This window comes from Leucopleurus acutus, assembly GCF_964270905.1.
Source record: "Leucopleurus acutus genome assembly, chromosome: X".
In the NCBI taxonomy this organism is placed as follows: Eukaryota; Metazoa; Chordata; class Mammalia; order Artiodactyla; family Delphinidae; genus Leucopleurus; species Leucopleurus acutus.
The window spans coordinates 19,560,893-19,580,543 of NC_139148.1; the positions used below are offsets into that span (position 1 = coordinate 19,560,893).

The 19,651-nt window shown below is 40.5% G+C and overlaps 1 protein-coding gene across 1 annotated transcript in view; it reads right to left on the reverse strand.

The window, feature by feature from the left end:
• Positions 1-9,142, reverse strand: part of ACOT9 (acyl-CoA thioesterase 9) — a 29,128-nt gene extending 19,986 nt beyond the window's left edge. Inside the window, exons 1-4 of the mRNA XM_082865423.1 lie at positions 9,022-9,142; positions 4,161-4,258; positions 2,322-2,367; positions 69-239 (exon numbers count right to left, since the gene is read on the reverse strand). Of these exons, the coding sequence (XP_082721549.1) occupies positions 69-239; positions 2,322-2,367; positions 4,161-4,258; positions 9,022-9,041 (335 nt within the window). The 5' untranslated portion in view covers positions 9,042-9,142. The remainder of the gene's footprint in view (positions 1-68; positions 240-2,321; positions 2,368-4,160; positions 4,259-9,021) is intronic.
• Between the last annotated feature and the right edge of the window lie 10,509 nt (positions 9,143-19,651).

Genomic DNA, 19,651 nt, shown 5'->3' on the forward strand with positions numbered 1-19,651 from the left:
CAAAGTTGTAATAAAGAAAGGAAATAAAATAAAAACAAACGACACAAACAGAAATAGTGCCATGTTACCTTACAGTGTTTTGAACAGTCAAATATTTCTCTCTTAATTCAGGCTGACTGCCCAAAGGTAAGAGAACTTCAATGTAACTGTCTTTCATTCTCCTAGGTGGCAGACCTTTCTGTGATGCAGCCAAAAAACTATGAAGTAATTTTCTTTCCTCCATTGCTTTCACATGGTCTCTGAGAAGAAAAGACACAAGCTTCACAAAACATAGGACAGTGCCGTCACCCAACTCCAGTGACACACAGGTCAGTCAGACACCATCAAAAGAGGAAACAGCAGGTCCGGACCTACCTCATCTCCTTTTCCTTCCCTCCCTTCCTACCTGCCACTTGGTGAAATCAAAACTTTCTGTTAAAATTTCTCAGGCTAGTAGATAAGAAAAATACACTTATAAGTGACATAGATATATCCAAATAAACTATATATTCAGCCTCATCAAAAAGTGTATTCAGGGCTTCCCTGGTGGCGCAGTGGTTGAGAGTCCCCCTGCCGATGCAGGGGACACGGGTTCGTGCACCGGTCCGGGAAGATCCCACATGCCGCGGAGCGGCTGGGCCCGTGAGCCATGGCCGCTGAACCTGCGCGTCCGGAGCCTGTGCTCCGCAGCGGGAGAGGCAGCAACAGTGAGAGGCCCACGTACCGCGACAAAAAAAAAAAAAAAAAAGTGTATTCAAAGAATAGAATCTTTGAAATGAAATTAAAAATACAGAAATGGACATAATAGAGTGTAAATATATGTACGTATATATATATATCTGCACTAAAGAACAACATAGCCACTGAACTCCATATTCCCATTTCTCACCTTGACAAGTCTCGTATCCTCTGTGCCCCAGCTCTCTCTCTCTCTGCCTTCAATTTCAGGAAAGAGAGACAGAGGAGGAAAAATGGAGTCTATCCAAAAGAAGTTTGGAAGGCAGAGCAAAAGGTAAAGAGGAAGAGAACATGAAAAGGAGACAGAAAGGGAAGAAAAAGAAGAGACGATTAAGGTGGAAGAAAAGAGAGAGACAAGGGGATAGGGAACTAAAATGTTGACAATATCACTCTTTCTAAGCTTTACTTATGAAGTATTATTGCCAGAAAAGCGTAGCCTACAAAAATATAGGGAGGGAACTGACGAACAAGTTAAATGGCACCAGGCAAATCCAGAACATGGAACATTCAACAAGACACATGGCTTGGCCTCTTTAAAATCAAGCTCATGGGGGGAAAAAAAAAAGAGGGAGGGATAACTTTTATTCTAGATTAGGGGAGACTAAAGAGTCATAACCACGAAATGCAATATGCAGTTGTTTACCGGATCTTGATTTTTTTTAAAAAAAGCTATAAAAGATATGTGGGGAATAATTGAGGAATTCTGAATATGGGTAAATAATATGCTATTAGGGAATTACTGTCAATTTCATTATGTAAGAGAATATCTTATTTGTTGGAGATGCACGACTGCTGATTTTGTTACATAGGAAAATATATTTATTTATTAGAGAGGTATTGGAATATAACTGGAGCTGAAGCGTCACGATACCTTTATAGTTTAGCCAGTATATGTATATTGGCAAATCTGGAAAAACGTTCATAAGTATCCAATTCAGATAGTGGGAACAAAGGTATTCATTTCTTCTACTTTTCAGAAAATTGAAATTTTTCATATAAAGAGATAAAAAGAAGTCATTAGATAATTTTTATACCAAATAGATTATTATTGTTATTGTGCTTTTTCTTTTTATCTCATTTTAGCCTCAAAATTCTATGCACCAAGAGGGATATTATCCTATTTTAAAGCAGGGAAATACTTAGAGAAAAGAGAAAGATTGTATGGGAGGCCTGGTTAATTGTGACCTGACAAGAAGCAGTAGTCAGGGTGCATGAAATAGAAAAACCAGGAACTTGGGTTCAAGTCCCAAACCTGGTACTCAATCACTCAAATGTCTGAGTTTCAATCTCATCATGTGCAAAAAAGGAAGAGGAACATATGTCATAAGCACGTCACAAGTTTCACTGAGAATCAGTGAGGTAATACTCCTGAATGCACTTTGAAAAATGCAGAGTACGTGTAAATTACATGATTTTATGACAACAAAGCATCAACTGATGAGTATGTTGGAATGTTGATCTTCTCCCCCAAGTAAAAAAACCTCTCAACCCATTTCTGAACAAAGGGTTCCCCCCCATTCCTACAGTGGGACCATCAACTGAGCCTAAACACAGGCTAGCACACCACTTAGGGACAGAAGAACGAATAAACACAGAGCACATACCTCCAGTTTGTGGATGCTCCTACTATCTCCCGCAACTTATCTCGAACTGAAACAAAAATAAAGAGGTCATTCCATGAAACAAAGAAAGTAAGAAACGGATTATGGCAACCAGCTCAAAAACTATGAAAAGCAATTCATGCACTCAAAAGCTTCAAAGATCCATGAATTTCCATTTAATGCCACAAAACAAACAGCTCACGGAAGGGATCAGGCCTCTGCTTCCCAAAAACTTGAAACAATTATTGTCTCCTTAGTCCAGAAAAGAATATCCTTGTGTCAATCACTGGGATTTATACAAATAAGCAAAAAAGGATAACTCCAATTATTCATCTGCTGGGGCTGTATCAGTGTTGGTAGAAGTCCCTTTACGATGGAGATATTATGAACAGAATCCCTGCCTATCTTCTTATAGGCAGTGAGGCTAAGACTAATATCAAAATTTGAGTCTCACTCTAATTGATTTCTCATATATGTATACTACCCTAAATGTTAGAAAAGTTGAGGCAAGAAAAATGAAGCAAGAAAGGAAAGGCAAAAAAAAGCAATTTAAGTTTAGTTAATGCCCATTGCCCCAAAGTGCAAGAATGAATTAGTGCGAAAAAAAATTTAAGCACTTATAAAAAAATTGATACTGATTACCACACACACCGTGATTCACATGTATTGGTGAACATGCTATATGGACAAAGGGGAAATAAATTAGATAAGCAGTAGTAAGTCAATACTAAAAAATAAATCTATAGGATTTTAAATAATGTTTTGAGTTCATGTGTTTTTTTCTATCGTTTTAAAATACATATTCTGGTTACAGAAAATTAACTATAGCAATCCTTGGTCCTTCAACAACTAAATATCTGATCAAAACCAAATATGGTTAGATGAACATACATCTTAATTTTCATGAAAAAGTGGTTGATTTTTCTATCAATTGTTGATTTTTCTATCAATTGTTATAGGGAATTCCCTGGTGGTCCAGTGGTTAGGACTTGGCACTTTCACTGCCAGGGCCAGGGTTCAATCCCTGGTCAAGGAGCTAAGATCCTGCAAGCCACGGCCAAAGGAAAAAAAAAAAAAAACACCCACAATTGTTATATACCATAAATTAGGTGCAAACTCTAATTACAATGAAATCATAGCGTAGTACTGAACCAAAAATATCCATTAGTAAATTAGTCTTATTTCTGATATTTTTTCCTCCTGAGTTCCTTGAATAAAAGAATGGACAGAAAGTATCCCAAGTAGTACACAGACTACTGATACTCAGTGACATAAAATGATTATTACTAGTTTATATTCAGTGTAAGAAGAAAGGCAGGTGTTGAGGGCCAAGAAACAAAGCAGAATTTTAAATTATATATATGCATATATATTTATTGGGATCCTTTAAACAAGTCCCAGTTTTCATTATAATGAATATTCCTACATTGACAAAGACATCCATAGTTTGCATATGGATTAGTTACTGAAATTAACTTCAATTAACAGGGTCCCTCTAACAAAATTATAGCCTAGGAGCGTTTAGTTGGTACAACTGAAAGGCCTGTCTCTTGCTTATGCATTAGATCTCTTTTATCCATGCCTTCCACTTCAGTACCTACAGAAAGGAAACAGAAATCATTTAACTAAAAGAGCTCAGTCCCCAAGGCTCCCAGGAACCAAAGCTCAAGTACTGTATGTGATTTCTACCCCAAGCTATCCTGGTCATTGTCTAAGTGAGAAGTTTATGAAAGATCTACCTTTAGTATGCCTCATTTGCCCTAAACTGTCTATCTACATGCTTCGTAAATAAAGCAGGGTTTTCCCCCCACATAGGCCTAAAAGGTAAACACCCATGCTTGCCTTCATGAATGTGGAAGACTCTCTGTTTCTCGGGATTCTGAGATCCTTGAGTCAGTCCTCTGCTGGGAGCAAGCAGCCCTTTGCTCAGGGTACAAAGCCTACAAAACAAGATGAAACACGCTTCGAGAAGGTTCCATGACTTCTTCCCTGGCAACCCCAAAGACCTGTGCCTCCTCCAGAGCACTCAGCCACCCCACACCCTTAGTAAATACTGTCTTATAGGGTCTGTACATGTTTCTCAAGTGTATGTATATTTGCATATGAGGCTACTCCGTAAATCATCTCTCCAATAAGAGTAAACATTTCTTGAGAGCAGAGACCAATTAGGTAATGATCTACAAAATAAATAAAAGATATCAACCAGGTTTAATGGATTTATTCTTATTAGCTTCAGAAGCCCAAAATCAAGTTGGTAAACAGCTGAGTAAACTAATTATGAACATTTATTTTGTTATTGTCATACCATACTTCCTCAATAAATAAGCTAAACCCAATTATAAGTCAATCAACTTTGAAAAGAATTAACCCTTTCCAGGGTTACTCAAAGAGAGTATTTATTGGACCTAGGCAGAAATTTCCTACTCCCCAATGGAATAAAGTCAAAGCTATTTACCCCAATATGCCGAAACTGTTCTCCCAAAATAAGTTGTTTAACTTGACTTTGGCTCACTATTGCTTAACTGTCGACTCCTAACCACACACTATCCTATCAGGGATAACACACGTATAGTATCAGGGACTGACAAATTGATCTGCTGAGAGCACAGTGGAAGAAGGCAAGGCATTGAAAAGGTAGAGAACCCCAGATACTCTTACTCATTCTAGCTCAAGTGACTAGTAAATTCTTACTACCTAATGCCAGGTCCAATGATGACTAACCTATTTTTAAAAAGCATATTTTAAATTTTCTTTAGAGCCCAAATTTATTATAGATTTCTCTTCTGAATTACAGCATACAGGAAGAGCCTCTGAGTAAAAATATTTGGTAAAATCTACATGTAGTTTTGATACTTGTCCTACTAGAACAAATCCTGGTCCTTTCACCAAGTCAACTACTCTAACTGCAGAGAACACAAAAATAGCAGCACATGCTCACTGGCTAATTCAACTCCTTAGCCAGCCACTCATCACACTGGCCCTGATACAATCCCTGCTGGTTCACTAAGCCTGGAATGCTTCCTAAAGCGTTTGGGGTTTGGGTTTTGTGTTTATTCTCCAATCACACAGCTAACAAGCCTCTATCTTACATAGTTGTGGTTTATTTTTTCACAATGAATTTTCAATTTATGTACTTTTATATGTGAATTAATATTTCAGTCTTCTTGTTCTTGACCTTCTAATTTGCATTTTCTCAGAACGTGAGTTAAACTTTTTTCTTTTTCACTATTTCATTTTATGTATTTTCTGTAGGTTCAAATCCCTCACTGAAGGAAACAAGAGCATGTGGTCCTTCCTTCTGCCATCTCAGAAACTATCGTTCTGCAACTGAATATATCAGGTTTTAAAAAGCACACTGGAAAAAGCTAAAATCTTCCATTGCTACTATTAGCTGAAAGAGCAAAAAAAATCATGCCCTCGATACATTAATTAGCAATAATAATAGTTGCTGTAGATGATCTCAATATAAGAAATGAGATCTGACTCTGAATGGCTAAATACTGTGAATACTCATCACAAACTAACAGGAGCTGTAAAACTGATCTCACATATTTGGGTAAATACACATATATACAAGCATTTCTGTTTTGTTCCTTAAGAAGCAGCATTTTCTGAAAAGTGATGAAAACCATCCCATCCTGCCTGAGTGAAAAGCAGTGTAGTATACAGAGGTTAAGAGCCTGACCATGGGGACTCCCCTGGTGGCACACTGGTTAAGAATCTGCCTGCCAATGCAAGTGACACGGGTTTGAGCCCTGGTCCGGGAAGATCCCACCGCAGAGTAGCCCCCTCTCACAGCAACTAAAGAAAGCCTGTGTGCAGCAATGAAGACCCAACGCAGCCAAAAAAAAAATACTTATAAAACTCTATTCCAGAAAGGCATGCTTCTCCAAAGTCTCCCCTAAAAGTCAAAAATGACCAGAAATTTGGAAATAAGCCAGGCACTATAATGGACCATCTCTGAATGGAGACTCAAACGGAGAGAGTAAAGAGGGGGCTGATGAATACAGAGAAACACTTGGGCCAAATTATTTGGAAAACTGTGGTCCTGAAGCCCTGTTGGTTGCATACTGCCATAATAAATTTGAAAACATATCCCTGTAACACAGCAAAGGCCTAATGTGAGTGCTTTTTTAAAAATCATTGATTAGGGCTTCCCTGGTGGTACAGTGGTTGGGAATCCGCCTGCCAATGCAGGGGACGCGGGTTCGAGCCCTGGTCCGGGAAGATCCCACATGCCACGGAGCAGCTAAGCCCGTGCGCCACAACTACTGAGCCTGTGCTCTAGAGCCTGCATGCCACAACTACTGAAGCCCATGAGCCGCAACTACTGGGCCCGCGAGCCACAATCACTGAAGCCCACGCGCCTAAAGCCGGTGCTCCGCAACAAGAGAAGCCACCGCAATGAGAAGCCCACGCACCGCAACGAAGAGTATACCCTGCTCGCCGCAACTAGAGAAAACCCGCGCACAGCAACGAAGACCCAACGCAGCCAAAAATAAATAAATAAATACATAAATTTATTTAAAATATATATATTAAAAAAATAAAATAGTTGATTATACTAATCATATACTGGTATAATAAATTTCTATTCTCTTGTGAACATTCAGCTTATTGTAACTTTTCACTACAATTTGATATAATCCCTACTGATAATCAGATGAAACCTGTGGACCCTCGTGCCTAGTAGTTGTTGGGGGGGAATACATTTTTATTGATACACAAAATAGTATATACTATTTCAGATGGTTCACAGACCACTCCCTTTTGACACCCCCATGGGTCCCTAGATTTAAAAAATTGTGATTCAGACCAACCTCCTGAAAAAACTTGAGGCCCGAAGGAATTAGATGACTTTTTCCCTGCTAGTCAACTGGCACACTGGGTAGAGCCCAGCTCTTCTAATCCCTCCCCACCTCATACACATCATACATGTAAGGAAACTGCTCTTCTCACAATCTCAGGCTACTTCCCTTTATCTATGCAACACTGAGGTGGAGGGAGCAGGGGAATGGTTCAATCACTGCTTAACACCTCAGTACCTCAGGGTTAATGGCTTATTCCCTGAGAAGCCCTCAGGAGTTTTACCTACAGCAAATCCCTAGGCCTTTAGAAGAAACTGTCAAGAGGCCTCTACAGTCAGGCCCTAGGACTCCATGATTCAACCTTTCCAGTAAAAGGAGACCAAGGAGCCCAACCTCTCCATAGCTAGCCAAGGGAGTCACAAAAGTCGCATGAAGGTGTGAACGTAAGTGTCTTAGCTGTTCTGGGTTCCAAGCTTAGGGTGGGTGTCCGGGAAGAGTTTTCAGTACAAAAACAGGCAATGCCACTCATATGCCCCCCACTCTGGGGAAATGCCTCAATTTAGAGACTAAACAAATTCAGATGGCTCTTTTGTGAGTTGGGGGAAAAAAGAAGTACAAAGATTGCCCACCAGTCAAGTAACCTAATCATGTCAGACAGTCTGTATTCATTTATGTACTCTTTCTCTCTCTAGACACTAATGGAGTACCTGCTTAAGGTTCAACAGGACTCAAAGGCAACGAGCCACAGGTTTATAAGGAGTTCAGAGCAAAGACAGAGGACTTCCAAACTGGGGGGCAGGAGAGACCAAGGAAGGTTTCCTGGGAGAAGACACATGAACCAAACCCTGGAGCTTGTAAGAAGGCCTGTCACATCATGTCCAATGCAAGCTAAAGCCAACTGTGGCTCTTCTTGTAATGACCTTCAACCCATCTTCAAATGGTATAACAAAGTAAATAAGAGAATGAGAGAGACAGACAGACACAGAGAACCTATTTCAACTGAGAGCAAGGTCCACAGGGACAGTGAAAGAGATCCAGGGCCCCCAAGAGAACTGCTGGGGATCACTGTCACTTGGAACCACTGTGGGCCACACCAGGGGGGCTGGTATACCTATAGCGGGATGAATTCAGAAGCTGCAACAGGGGTGAGCCCCCTGGGACCCAACCAGGCAGAAAGAACTTGGAACAGCCAGAGTGCTCCGGTGAAGGGGGTTGGGGGAGAGCCAGACATGCCCTGGAGTCTAAAGCCCTACACCTTAACTGGACAAGCTGGGATGATGACTTACGCAGAAAGGCATCCTCCTTGTCAAAGGGGCCCAATCAAAGCCACTCCCCCACCTAGCCTTACCGGCCTTGTTGCTCAGTAAAAGTAAAGTGCAATCAGCACCAGGGGCCCTGGTCACACAGTCCTGAGGTCCTGAAAGCCCAAAAGGTGCCCTGCAATCTCTACCCACATTACAACACACTTAAGTCGAGTCCAAGTCAGTCAAGCACTCAACCTTTAAAACGCTCTGCAAAGGAGGGCAGAGGGCCGGAAACGCAACGTGCAGCCCTAAGTACTAGCTTTCTGACAAGGGGCTAACTCCAAACCACCCCCCTGATGAGCAAAGAGATAGGAATTTCAGGGAACGCCCAACTTCCTCCCTTAAAGTGCCTCTTCGCTTTTAACATCAAACTCCGGGCCGGAACACGCGAAGGTGGGGGGTGGGGGGCGCGGGGCCCCACCCTAGGCCGGCGGGGTCGCGGTAGGCGACCGCCCTTCCCCACCCGGCCCTATTTTCTGCCCAAAATCCCCGGCACTAGTTCCGCCCTTCGCAGCCCGCTCCAGCAAGCGGCGCGGAGGGCGGGCATGGGCGCCCTCCGGCCCGCGCCCCGCCAGGCCCCTGGCTACCTACCGCAGTGCCGCCCGCCTCATGGCGCTTGCCCGCCGCCGTGCACGTGACCACAGACCCGAGCCCCGCGCGCCGGTTGGCGGAGGGAAGTTGAGGCAATGCAAGGCGGGAGAGGGAGAGCGTTCGCGGGCGCCTGACTGGACCTAGCTCCCCAGGACCCCACCCTTGCAGCGCGGCCGCGGGCGGGGGCGGGGCCTCGTTGCCCGGGGGCGGGGCCACGCTGCGCTTGAAGGCCCACTCTTTGGCGAGAAGTTGGAGTTAGTCTCTCTCCTCCATTGTTGATTAAATGCATCAGGCGGCACCGCTGGGGTGTGCCTAGAGGCTAGATGCAGCCACGTCCTTGGAGCTTGTCTCCGTTATCCCGCTTCGCTGAAGGCTGCGCGACCTTCACCCCCAAGCCCCGGCTCCCAGTTGGCCTTTAGCTGCACGTTGGAATCTTCTGGGCAGCTTTCCAAAATACCGATGCCTGGGCCTCACCCTATGGAGATTCTCAATTAGGGGTGCAGCCTGGTCTTCAGGATGTCTAAAGGCGCCCCAGATGATGCTAACGTAAGCAATGGTTGAAAACCTTTACTCGAAGGGGAAAAAAATTGTTCCTCTCCTAATCTCGGTCTGCCCCCTAGTGTTTGACGGTTGGAGATCTTGGCCCGCCCAGAGAGATTCAAGGCCAAAAAGTTAAGATGATTTTTACCCTAGGATCTGATTCTCCATTTCATTCAACGAATTCTTATTCAGCTGTTTGCAGTGCGCAAGACGCTGTAAATTCTGGAAATGCAACAAAACAGACAAAACTCCCTGCCCTTAGGGGGCTTACCTTATAGGGAAGGAAAACAAGTCAGCAAGCAAGTTGGCAAATTATATCGTTTCAAACGTGATAAAGTGGTCTAAGGAGGAAATAAAATAAGGTAATGAGGGGGGATCTTTCCAGAATACATGCCCGTCTTGCTTTGTCCTTGAAGATGGTAATTTCCTAAAAGGCAGGGTTGATACCGTATGTTTTTTGATACTCCATGCTTACTAAAAGTTTGTCAATTTTAATTAAGCTGGCTTTTTAAAAAAATCACTTTATGAATTACAAATGGAGCACGGTCTTTGGCTTCCTCTTTCCTCTCCACCTAACTTTCCCTGCTTTTATCAGTCCCACATCCAGAAGACTGTCCTTTTGGCCTGCAGGGATCTCGCCTTCCTTTTAATTCATGTTGTCCATACCTTATCAGGGACGGTTTTGTTTTGTTTTGTGCAGGCTATACGGAAACCGGAAACCGAGCAGTACCCCACAGGGCCTTCCCAGGTACAGATTCCCCCCTCCCCCACCATATCTCCTGCCTCTCGTTTATAGAAAAGCTTTAGCCTCCTAGGCCTTCCCCAAGTTCTATGAAGCAAATTTACTCAGAGAAGTGAGAAGATACAGAAACAAAGGAAAAACAGTCAAGCAAGACAAAATAATAATGATTTAGCCATAAAGCAAAGTCAAGGACCTTTAGCTCCTCCTCAAGAGCTATAGACAATATCCTGAGCCACGTCCTTGATTTGTTTGGCAGACACTGAAACTCACACCAGGTGGAAGAAGTTTACTGCATGCTGCCCATAAGCACGTAGACCCCAGACCAGCTGGAACCAGAAGGTTGATGACGTTTAACTCCCAAAATACCACCCTGTTACCTCACCGCCAGCCAATCAGAAGAATGTCCACAAGATGATCAGGCCCCCTACAATCCTCACCTATAATGTGGCCTTTAAAAGCCCTTCCCTGAAAGCCATCAGGGAGTTCGGGCCTTTTGAGCATGAGCTGCCCTATCTCGTTGCTTGACCCCACTTTGGGTGCCTTGCAATAAACACTATACTTTCCTTCACCACAACCGGGTGTCAGTAGATTGGCTTTACCATGAGTCAGGTGAGCAGACCCAGGTTTGGTTTGGTAATAATATTTCCTTATACTCTACCACACCTAACACAGTGCAATAAATATTTTATCAAATTACACTTTTTGGTTGGTTTTTACTTGAACTTTCGGTTGAAGCAATAGTAGGTTCAGGGAAAAAAATTAAGTTCAAGAGAATTTTTTAGGTTACATAGCTGGTGTAATGATACGTAGGGGTAGCTTGTAATTTTGTGCAATCAAGTCACCTTCCAGCCAGACACATTCTCATCAGTGTATAATCAGGGTATAAACAGTGTCAATGTTGGCTGGAACAGCTAGAACCAGGGACTCAGTGCCATGAAGATGCCTCTTCTCCATCATTTATCTTTGCTATACTTTGCATACTGGCTTCATTCTTTTTTCTCTGAATAATGGCTTCCTCCACATGGCCAAAGCATCTCCTGAACATTTTACAATCGCAGACACATCCACATTCTTGGAGACTGACCCGAAAATCTGTACCCCAAATACAAAAAGTCCTGAAAAGAGATTCATTGGCCCAGGTGGGATCAGGTACACACCCCTGGACTGGTCAACTGTGGCAGCAGGGCAAGGTGATGTGATTGGCCCATTTGACTTACCAGGAACCTCCTTACCCAGGCCCATGGACAGGTCACCATCTACTAGTATGGCTATTTCCATAAGTAGCCTCTCAGAGGGGAATATGCAGCACTCATTAGAAAAGGAGTACAGAGCAACCAACCCCACAGATGTCCCACTGCAGATGTTATTTATTTATTTTATATTTTCTTTTTGGCTGTGTTGGGTCTTCGTTGCTGCGCGCCGGATTTCTCTAGTTGCACCGAGCAGGGGCTACTCTTCGTCATTGCGGTGCGCGGACTTCTCATTGCGGTGGCTTCTCTTGTTGCAGAGCACGGGCTCTAGGTGCATGGGCTTCAGTAGTTGTGGCTCGCGGGCTCTAGAGCGCAGGTTCAGTAGTTGTGACGCACGGGCTTAGTTGCTCTGCAGCACGTGGGATCTTCCCAGACCAGGGCTTGAACCCGTGTCCCCTGCATTGGCAGGCTATTCTTAACCACTGCACCACCAGGGAAGTCCCAGATGTTATTTAAAGAGAAAAAAAATGATCTCATCACTTAGCCCACTTACCTTAGTTCTAACCTCAGGGAACCCCTGATAAAACCCAGCCAGCCCAGCATTCAACCACACGTCTACAATTATCTCAGTTGGCAGCATGAGTAAAATTCTTAAAACAGCTTAGCAACCCTGATTTCTATGTGTGTGGTGGTAGTGGGGTTGTAAATGTGGTATATGCTATACCAAATTTTGGACAGCAGGGATAGAAAGGAAAGTGGTCACAAAATCAGGCCAGGAAACATGCAACAGTTGTATGGTGGTGAGAATCACTGTCCTGAATAATAGATTGTCCACCCCACCTGTTTGTTGTTATTCTCCGTTAGTTCTATTCTGAAATGGTCTCAGGGTAACAGAAATGGTATCAAATGTATCATTAAAATCAAAGACACCTCATCATACACTGACAGATACATAAGACATTATCAATGTCATTATTATTACAAGTAGAAGAATCATAACAAATAACAAAACCTAACAATACGTTATCAGTTCAACCTAGTATTAAGAGTGAAAAGTATCTAGTAAGCATCCTTGGGCTGCTAAACCATAGATATTCTTGGATATCTAATTCAGGTAGAAAATGTTGTTGGAAAACTGTCATCAACTTTCAAACAAATTGATTCATGCTATTATTTCATTAGGATAGAGAAACCACTTTTTAAAAAATAGCTTATTTCCCAGACTAGAGATTATACAAAATAAAGTTGTGAGGGGGAGGAGGAAACAATGGAAAGGTGATTTTCCCCCTAAACCTGAAAGACTAGTGAGCTGTTACACGAAAATGCTTAGTATTATATCCACTTGTTCCAACAGAAGTAAAACCCAGGCTAGGAAATTTCAAAACAGTGGTAATTTTTTATCACTTTCCTTACCTTTCCTCAGCTCCACCTTTATGACTGCTCATCAAATCCAAGTGTTGAAAGGTTTTATATCTTTAGCAATGCTCTTTTTCCTCTAACAATTTCCTCTTGCTTAAAAATGGCAAACATGTAAAACATGTCATACTATTAGTGACATGGGATCAGAGGGTTTCTTTAGGATAGGACGTCATCATCTCAGGGTGTCCTCTTCAATAAAGACGTCTCTTTCAATAAAATAGGACTTAAAAGGTAAAATTTCAGTGGGCAACTCTCCTACCCACGCCTAATCTTCTGATCATTCTTCACCTTGTCACGGCCACCCTCCTTCCCACTTCATCCACTTTCTCCAACAAATTCAGTTCTCTTCCATTCGTTCCTCCCTCTGCATCCTATTTCTCTCCATTCTCTTGCCCACCCACTTTCCATCATTTTTTTCACACCACCCCAACTGCTACCATCCTAGCTGGGAAATAGAGCCTCTCCTCAGACCCCAAGGCAGCCCATTCAGCTGGGCCAGCATAGGAGCCAACCCTGCCATTCCTCAGCCCAAGGAAAATCAACAAGTACCTCTGATACAATTACAGCTGCACCAGGATGCATAGCCATAGAGGGAACAAAGCTATAAACATACTTCACTATCTCTGCAGAAGCACATGCTTCAGAGTGCCCGCAAGCTTTCGAAACTGACTTTACGATGAGGATTTGTATATTTTATAGACATTAAAATCATGCTGGTTGTTTGAATTTACATAACACGTTTTCGGGTATAAATTTGTATCTTGTGCTATTGGGAGACGGGGCCACACAAAGACAGGATGGTGCCATTAGTATTAGTTGACTTTATCTTCAGAAACAGTGGCATTATTCTAGCTGGTTTATCGTTATATGTGATCTTTATGGGATTGCTAGACTGCTTTGTTCTGTTTATATAGGTAACTCATTAGCACACGGCACAGGACACCACATATGGCTTCTGTCTGACCTCGTCTGAGGAGATGAAAAAACCAAGCCTGGAGAGAAGAAAGATCCTTATTTTACTCAGAAAAAGGCTCTTCAAAGTGGCCATTTTTTCCTTGACTCCAGTTCCTACTATAACCCACAGTTATTCCCCATGTATTGCTCAGGCTCTTGCATCTCCCTCACCCTGGGCCTAGCAGTTACTGTAAAAATTCCCTGAGGAGATATATATATCTCCCTGAGGAGGTATAGGTATAGATAAAGACATAGATATAGATATATAGATACCATCAAAAATAGCACAACTAAAACCACCAAATCAATAAATAGTATTTAGCTCTCAAACTGGGAGCTTCCAAATTCAAAGATTGATATGAAGCTCATGGGCATGAAATTATAGGATAGTTTATAAAGTGAAAATGAGAAAGTTATTAACATTTACAATGACTCATTATTACAATGGGGGTTCCAGATGGCAGGAGATTGGTTAAAAGTGATTCTCTTATACCATTTTTAGGAAGATGACTTAAGTTTTATTATGACTGTCAGAGGCATTTATAAGAAATAACCTAAGGAGGCTTCCCTGGTGGTGCAGTGGTTGAGAGTCCACCTGCTGATGCAGGGGACACGGGTTCGTGCCCCGGTCCAGGAAGATCCCACATGCTGCGGAGCGGCTGGGCCCACGAGCCATGGCCGCTGAGCCTGCGCGTCCGGAGCCTGTGCTCCGCAGCGGGAGAAGCCACAACGGTGAGAGGCCCGCGTACCGCAAAAAAAAAAAAGAAATAACCTAAGTTTTGCTTATGTTCATGAAATAATCTAAACTTAGTTTTGCTTCCGTGGCTTGCATGGTTTTGTCTGCCCAGGGAAGCCTCGGGTTTGGTCTCCCTTTTGTTATGTTTAGCAATTCCCCCCTTTCTGGTCATTATCTCAGCAAGCTAAGGGTGTGGCCAACTAGTTTAGCATTACTCTTGGTAACCACTGTTGATACAGCCAGGCTAAAGAATCACACGTTCATTGTTTCCAATAGTTGAGTCAACAGGATGGAGGGTCATGTAGTTGCTGTTACCAACAGCTGCATCATCATCATAGACATGAGAAGTTAGATCACTGAATTCTTCAGGTTGTCTAATCCTGATGGCTATCATTTGGTGTATGAGAGGCTAGCAAAAGGCATTTAAAACCCTTGGGAGGATACAATGCACTAGAAAGGTTAACATGATGACTATAATCAGAATAGTAGCCAAGAATTTTAAAAATTCTCAAGGGCAGAGAATCCCAGAAGCTAAGATCTAACCAACTAGATAACTCGAATGGGCTGTAATCAAATTCAGGCTTTACCTATATATACACATATTATATATATATATATATATATATATATAATATATATATTTTTTAACATACGCACAACACAATGTATTAGCAATCATATATCCTCATGATTACCTAGGACAGGATGAACATGAGGATATTTTAGTTCAGGAGGTGGTACTGCAGGTGTGCCTCCACCTAAGTTAGGCCTCTATATGATGTGAGCAATAAGGTAATTTAATAAGACGCATTTCTATGGAAATAAAAGAAAAACAAGGGTTAACAGTTCGAGCAAATTATAAATTCAGTTTCTGAGTTTGGAGAGCAGCCAATTGAGAACATTTCTAGATTTGAATTCGAAGCATCTTTAGGGAGTGGAATAAGGATGGCAGTTTCAATCTGTGGGTTTTCCTGGTTTGCAGCTTAACTGTCTTTGATGTCATCAGGTATTCTACTGATCTTTCTTGAGCAGCCTTTACAGCAACAAGCATGAAGGTTGTCCATACATGATCTATTGTGGTGATTTCTCTGAAGTTTACAAGTAGATAACGAAACCTCAAAGACAATTAACAGGACTAGAATTTGATAAAGAATACACCATATTTTTCTATACTTACCTGGTAGGAGAGATACCATGATAACCATAGTTTTCTAGTGAAACAATTTTTTCCATAGTCATCCCACTTTTATCAAAATACTTATAGTGAAACTAATTTGTTTATAAGTCATCTTATTAAACTTGGATAGATTATTTACATAAATGTAGTAAGAATAGTAATTCTATGCAGATTCTCAAACATGACATTTTGGTCAAAGCCTTGGTAATATCCAAGGGGCTTTATTGGCTCCATAAAGTCAACTTTAGCTCTTTAAAATTGCCTGGTAATAAAGAATTTCAGATTAGACCTTTAAAGTCTCTTTAGGCTAAGAAGCCAAGCTAAGGACTTGTTTACTTGTGTCCTGCTACAAGAAGAACAAATTCTTATTGAGTTTATATAAATACATATATTGTCATGAAAAGAAGAGTATTTAATAAGAGTTTCTGAATTCTGGAGGGATTAGGTAGGGAGAAAAAGATAAATGTTTCAACTTTTGTTTACAAAAGTATACTTTCTCAAATTGCTGTCAAGTTATAAATATTAATAGCTTAAAAGAGAGGAGCAAAAGGAGTCCTTTAAATCTGGAAAACAAAACATTAAACAACCAGCAATATTTAAAATGAAGTCATAAAAGTTATAATCATCTTCATCAGTTCATTCAGTCTCCTGTAATTAATTTTTGTTTTGCTTCATCTTGGGTTAGTAGCTTTATGAATCAATCACTTTTCCAGTAGAGTCTTAGAAATTCTTACCCAGTTCAGTGTTATGATCTTAAAGTTATCAGAAACTTGTATTCTAGAGTACTTGTTAATATCTTTTCCATAAATCTCTTTGAAGATGAAGCATTTTGCCTGTAGATGATTACAAGTGCTTTCAGAGAGGAATCAAGAGTAAAACAATAACTGTGACAAAAGACTTAAAAACATCCATGGTTAAAGATCTAGTGAGAATTCACCAAAAAATGATGCCCAAATTATTATTTTGTGACATACAATATTATAAAATAATCACTGGAATTTTGACTGATAACATTATACAAGGACATATCAGGTTTTTAGGAATTTCATATAATTTCTAGAACACATATTAATAATATATACTATGTAAATATAATCTAAGAAGGTCAAACATTACTTTTTATTTGACAATGTTTGCCATGCAATTTAATATCAAATAAGCCAAAATAAACTGAGATTTCTCTTTTATAAGGAGAAAGAGCAAATTTTTTCAGAACTTCCAGGGGCCCTCTGGAAAATTCCAAAGTTAGTTTGAGGTCAAAAAGACTTCATTCAGAATTTGATTTGGGGAAGTTTGTTAAAAATGTCAAAAGATTTGAAACCCTTGATCAATTAGGAGTGTAAGTCACTATGACATAACACTTAGTTATCTGTTCACCAAAGTGATAACTGAAAGATTTCAAAGGCAAATATAGGAAGTTATATAGTTGTAAAAAACCTTAGCTCTTAAAATTGAAAAAACTCAGTTTTCCTAATTAAAGATCTGATAAAGACAATGTGGAACACAGGAAATATTTCCCATGACACGGAATCCTTGTTTCCTAGGCAGATTACATTAAAGGTAAAGAAAAACCTTTTATAATATTTTATTAAGAACAGACCAATAATCTAAGAAATTTTGTGATTTTAACAGAGAGAAAATTAAACTCTAGTTTTGTATCAGTACATTACTGGGCTCATTTTAAAAATCCTTGTAAATAAATCTATTCAATTTTAGCCAGCTGTGACCTCACAACATAAAATTTCTCTTCCACAAACCTTTTGCATCTTTCTATATTCATTAAGGTTTTGCCTTCTTCTTTTTCCTTTCTTCTTCTGAAAAAAAAAAACAGTCATTTTAGTTTACACATTACTCTCTTTCTCCTTAACAAAAACACATCCTATATTCCTTGCATACTCCTCATATGAAAATACATTTTATTGTAAATCAACTACAATTTTTTAAAATTACAAGTTCAAACCTCATAATAAGGATCACTTTGATGTTCCATATCCCTAGAATCAGCAATATTTTCACTATTATATTGATTTCTTCCAATCAATGTGAGGGAGAGCAATGTCAGTTTTCATTTCTTTGAATCAAAGTACAAAACTGCAGGGCAGAATAGTCTAACAAATAATGTTCATGTGCTGTTGGTTGTCAAAGAGAAGAGTTAGAGGGAAAGAGAAAACCAGACATCAGCTCCTCTCCCTAAAATACACTAAACAACCAGCTCAGGTGGTTTTGTGTCCTGTTCACTTGTGCAGTAACTATTGCTCGTATCCATGCCATGTAAACTCAGTCTATTATTTTCAGGATGTAGAACACACCTCTACATCCTTAGCAAGGAAACAGAAGAGCCAGTCTCATAATGAATGAGTGCTTTGGCACTTGTTAGGGGTTTGTATCCTCGGGTTTAGATCAATGAGTTCATTAATTTCCTAATGCTAGATATTCAGGGGCTTTATGGAGAATGAATAGAAGTTCTGTTGACAGAATTAAAGGCTATGTAGCTGTGACAAAATTAAGAATGTCTCAGTTCTACTCTGTTTTGGGAATCTGAAGGGAGAAGAAAGTATGTAGAAAAAATATGCAAACACTTACTGAAAACTGTTTGTTCCTTTTTTATTCAAATATTTTATGGAGTTGTTTTTTATGAAGAAATGAAATAAATCTGTACTGATATTTTTTTAAATCCAATTTTCTTCCCTTTCTTTGTATACAAAGTTGTTTTCCTTCACTCTTTATTGTTTCTAGTAGCTCTATTTTTACATATGAAAATTACAAAGCAGGCAGTAGTGAACTATCTATCATATATTAGCACCCTATGGTAAATTAGCAAATTTATAAATACATAATTATAAAAACTTATATTTTTTAGAAACACGTTTTTCATAGTACAATATTTAATGTGGCAAAAGACATATTTATTTATTTATTTATTTATTTATTTATTTTGCAGTACGCGGGCCTCTCACTGCTGTGGCCTCTCCCGTTGTGGAGCACAGGCTCCAGACGCGCAGGCTCAGCGGCCATGGCTCACAGGCCCAGCCACTCCGCGGCATGTGGGATCCTCCCAGACCGGGGCACGAACCCACGTCCCCTGCATCGGCAGGCGGACTCTCAACCACTGCGCCACCAGGGAAGCCCGACATATTTATTAATAGACCCAAATAGCTTTGTCTCTGTAAAAATTAAGAAAAATAAATAAATTTAAATTTATGTTTAGTGATCAATGTCTCAGTAAATTATCTTATTTGGAAATGATTTAGACAATAAATGTTCATTATTTAGTTTAGCTTAGTATAAACTTTTATTTTATTTACATTTATTTAACTTACTTGTTTTTAACAATTATGCTTAGATTAGCCATCAAACAGCTAGCCATCATCTTAAGTTATTGTTTTTTGTTTTTTGTTTGTTTGTTTGTTTTTGTTTTGCGGTACGCGGGTCTCTCACTGTTGTGGCCTCTCCCGTTGCAGAGCACAGGCTCCGTATGTGCAGGCTCAGTGGCCATGGCTCACGGGCCCAGCCGCTCCGGCATGTGGGATCTTCCCCGACCAGGGCACGAACCCGTGTCCCCTGCATCGGCAGGCGGACTCTCAACCACTGCGCCACCAGGGAAGCCCTTAAGTTATTTTGTAACATAGAGATAGCAAGAGCCTATTTGACAAATAAACCAAGGTAGAAAAAGTTATATGTTTGCATTACATTTAATATTGACAATTCCAAAGACAAGGCTGTTTTTATTAAACCAACAAACTTAAACTAACTTTTATTTAACAAAGATTATCCTGATCATGTGAACTTGAAAACAGTTGGATTAGAGTTTCCATTTCTGAGAGTTTTAGGAATATTTAATTTATACATGCACTTATTTCTCTTTAAGCCAA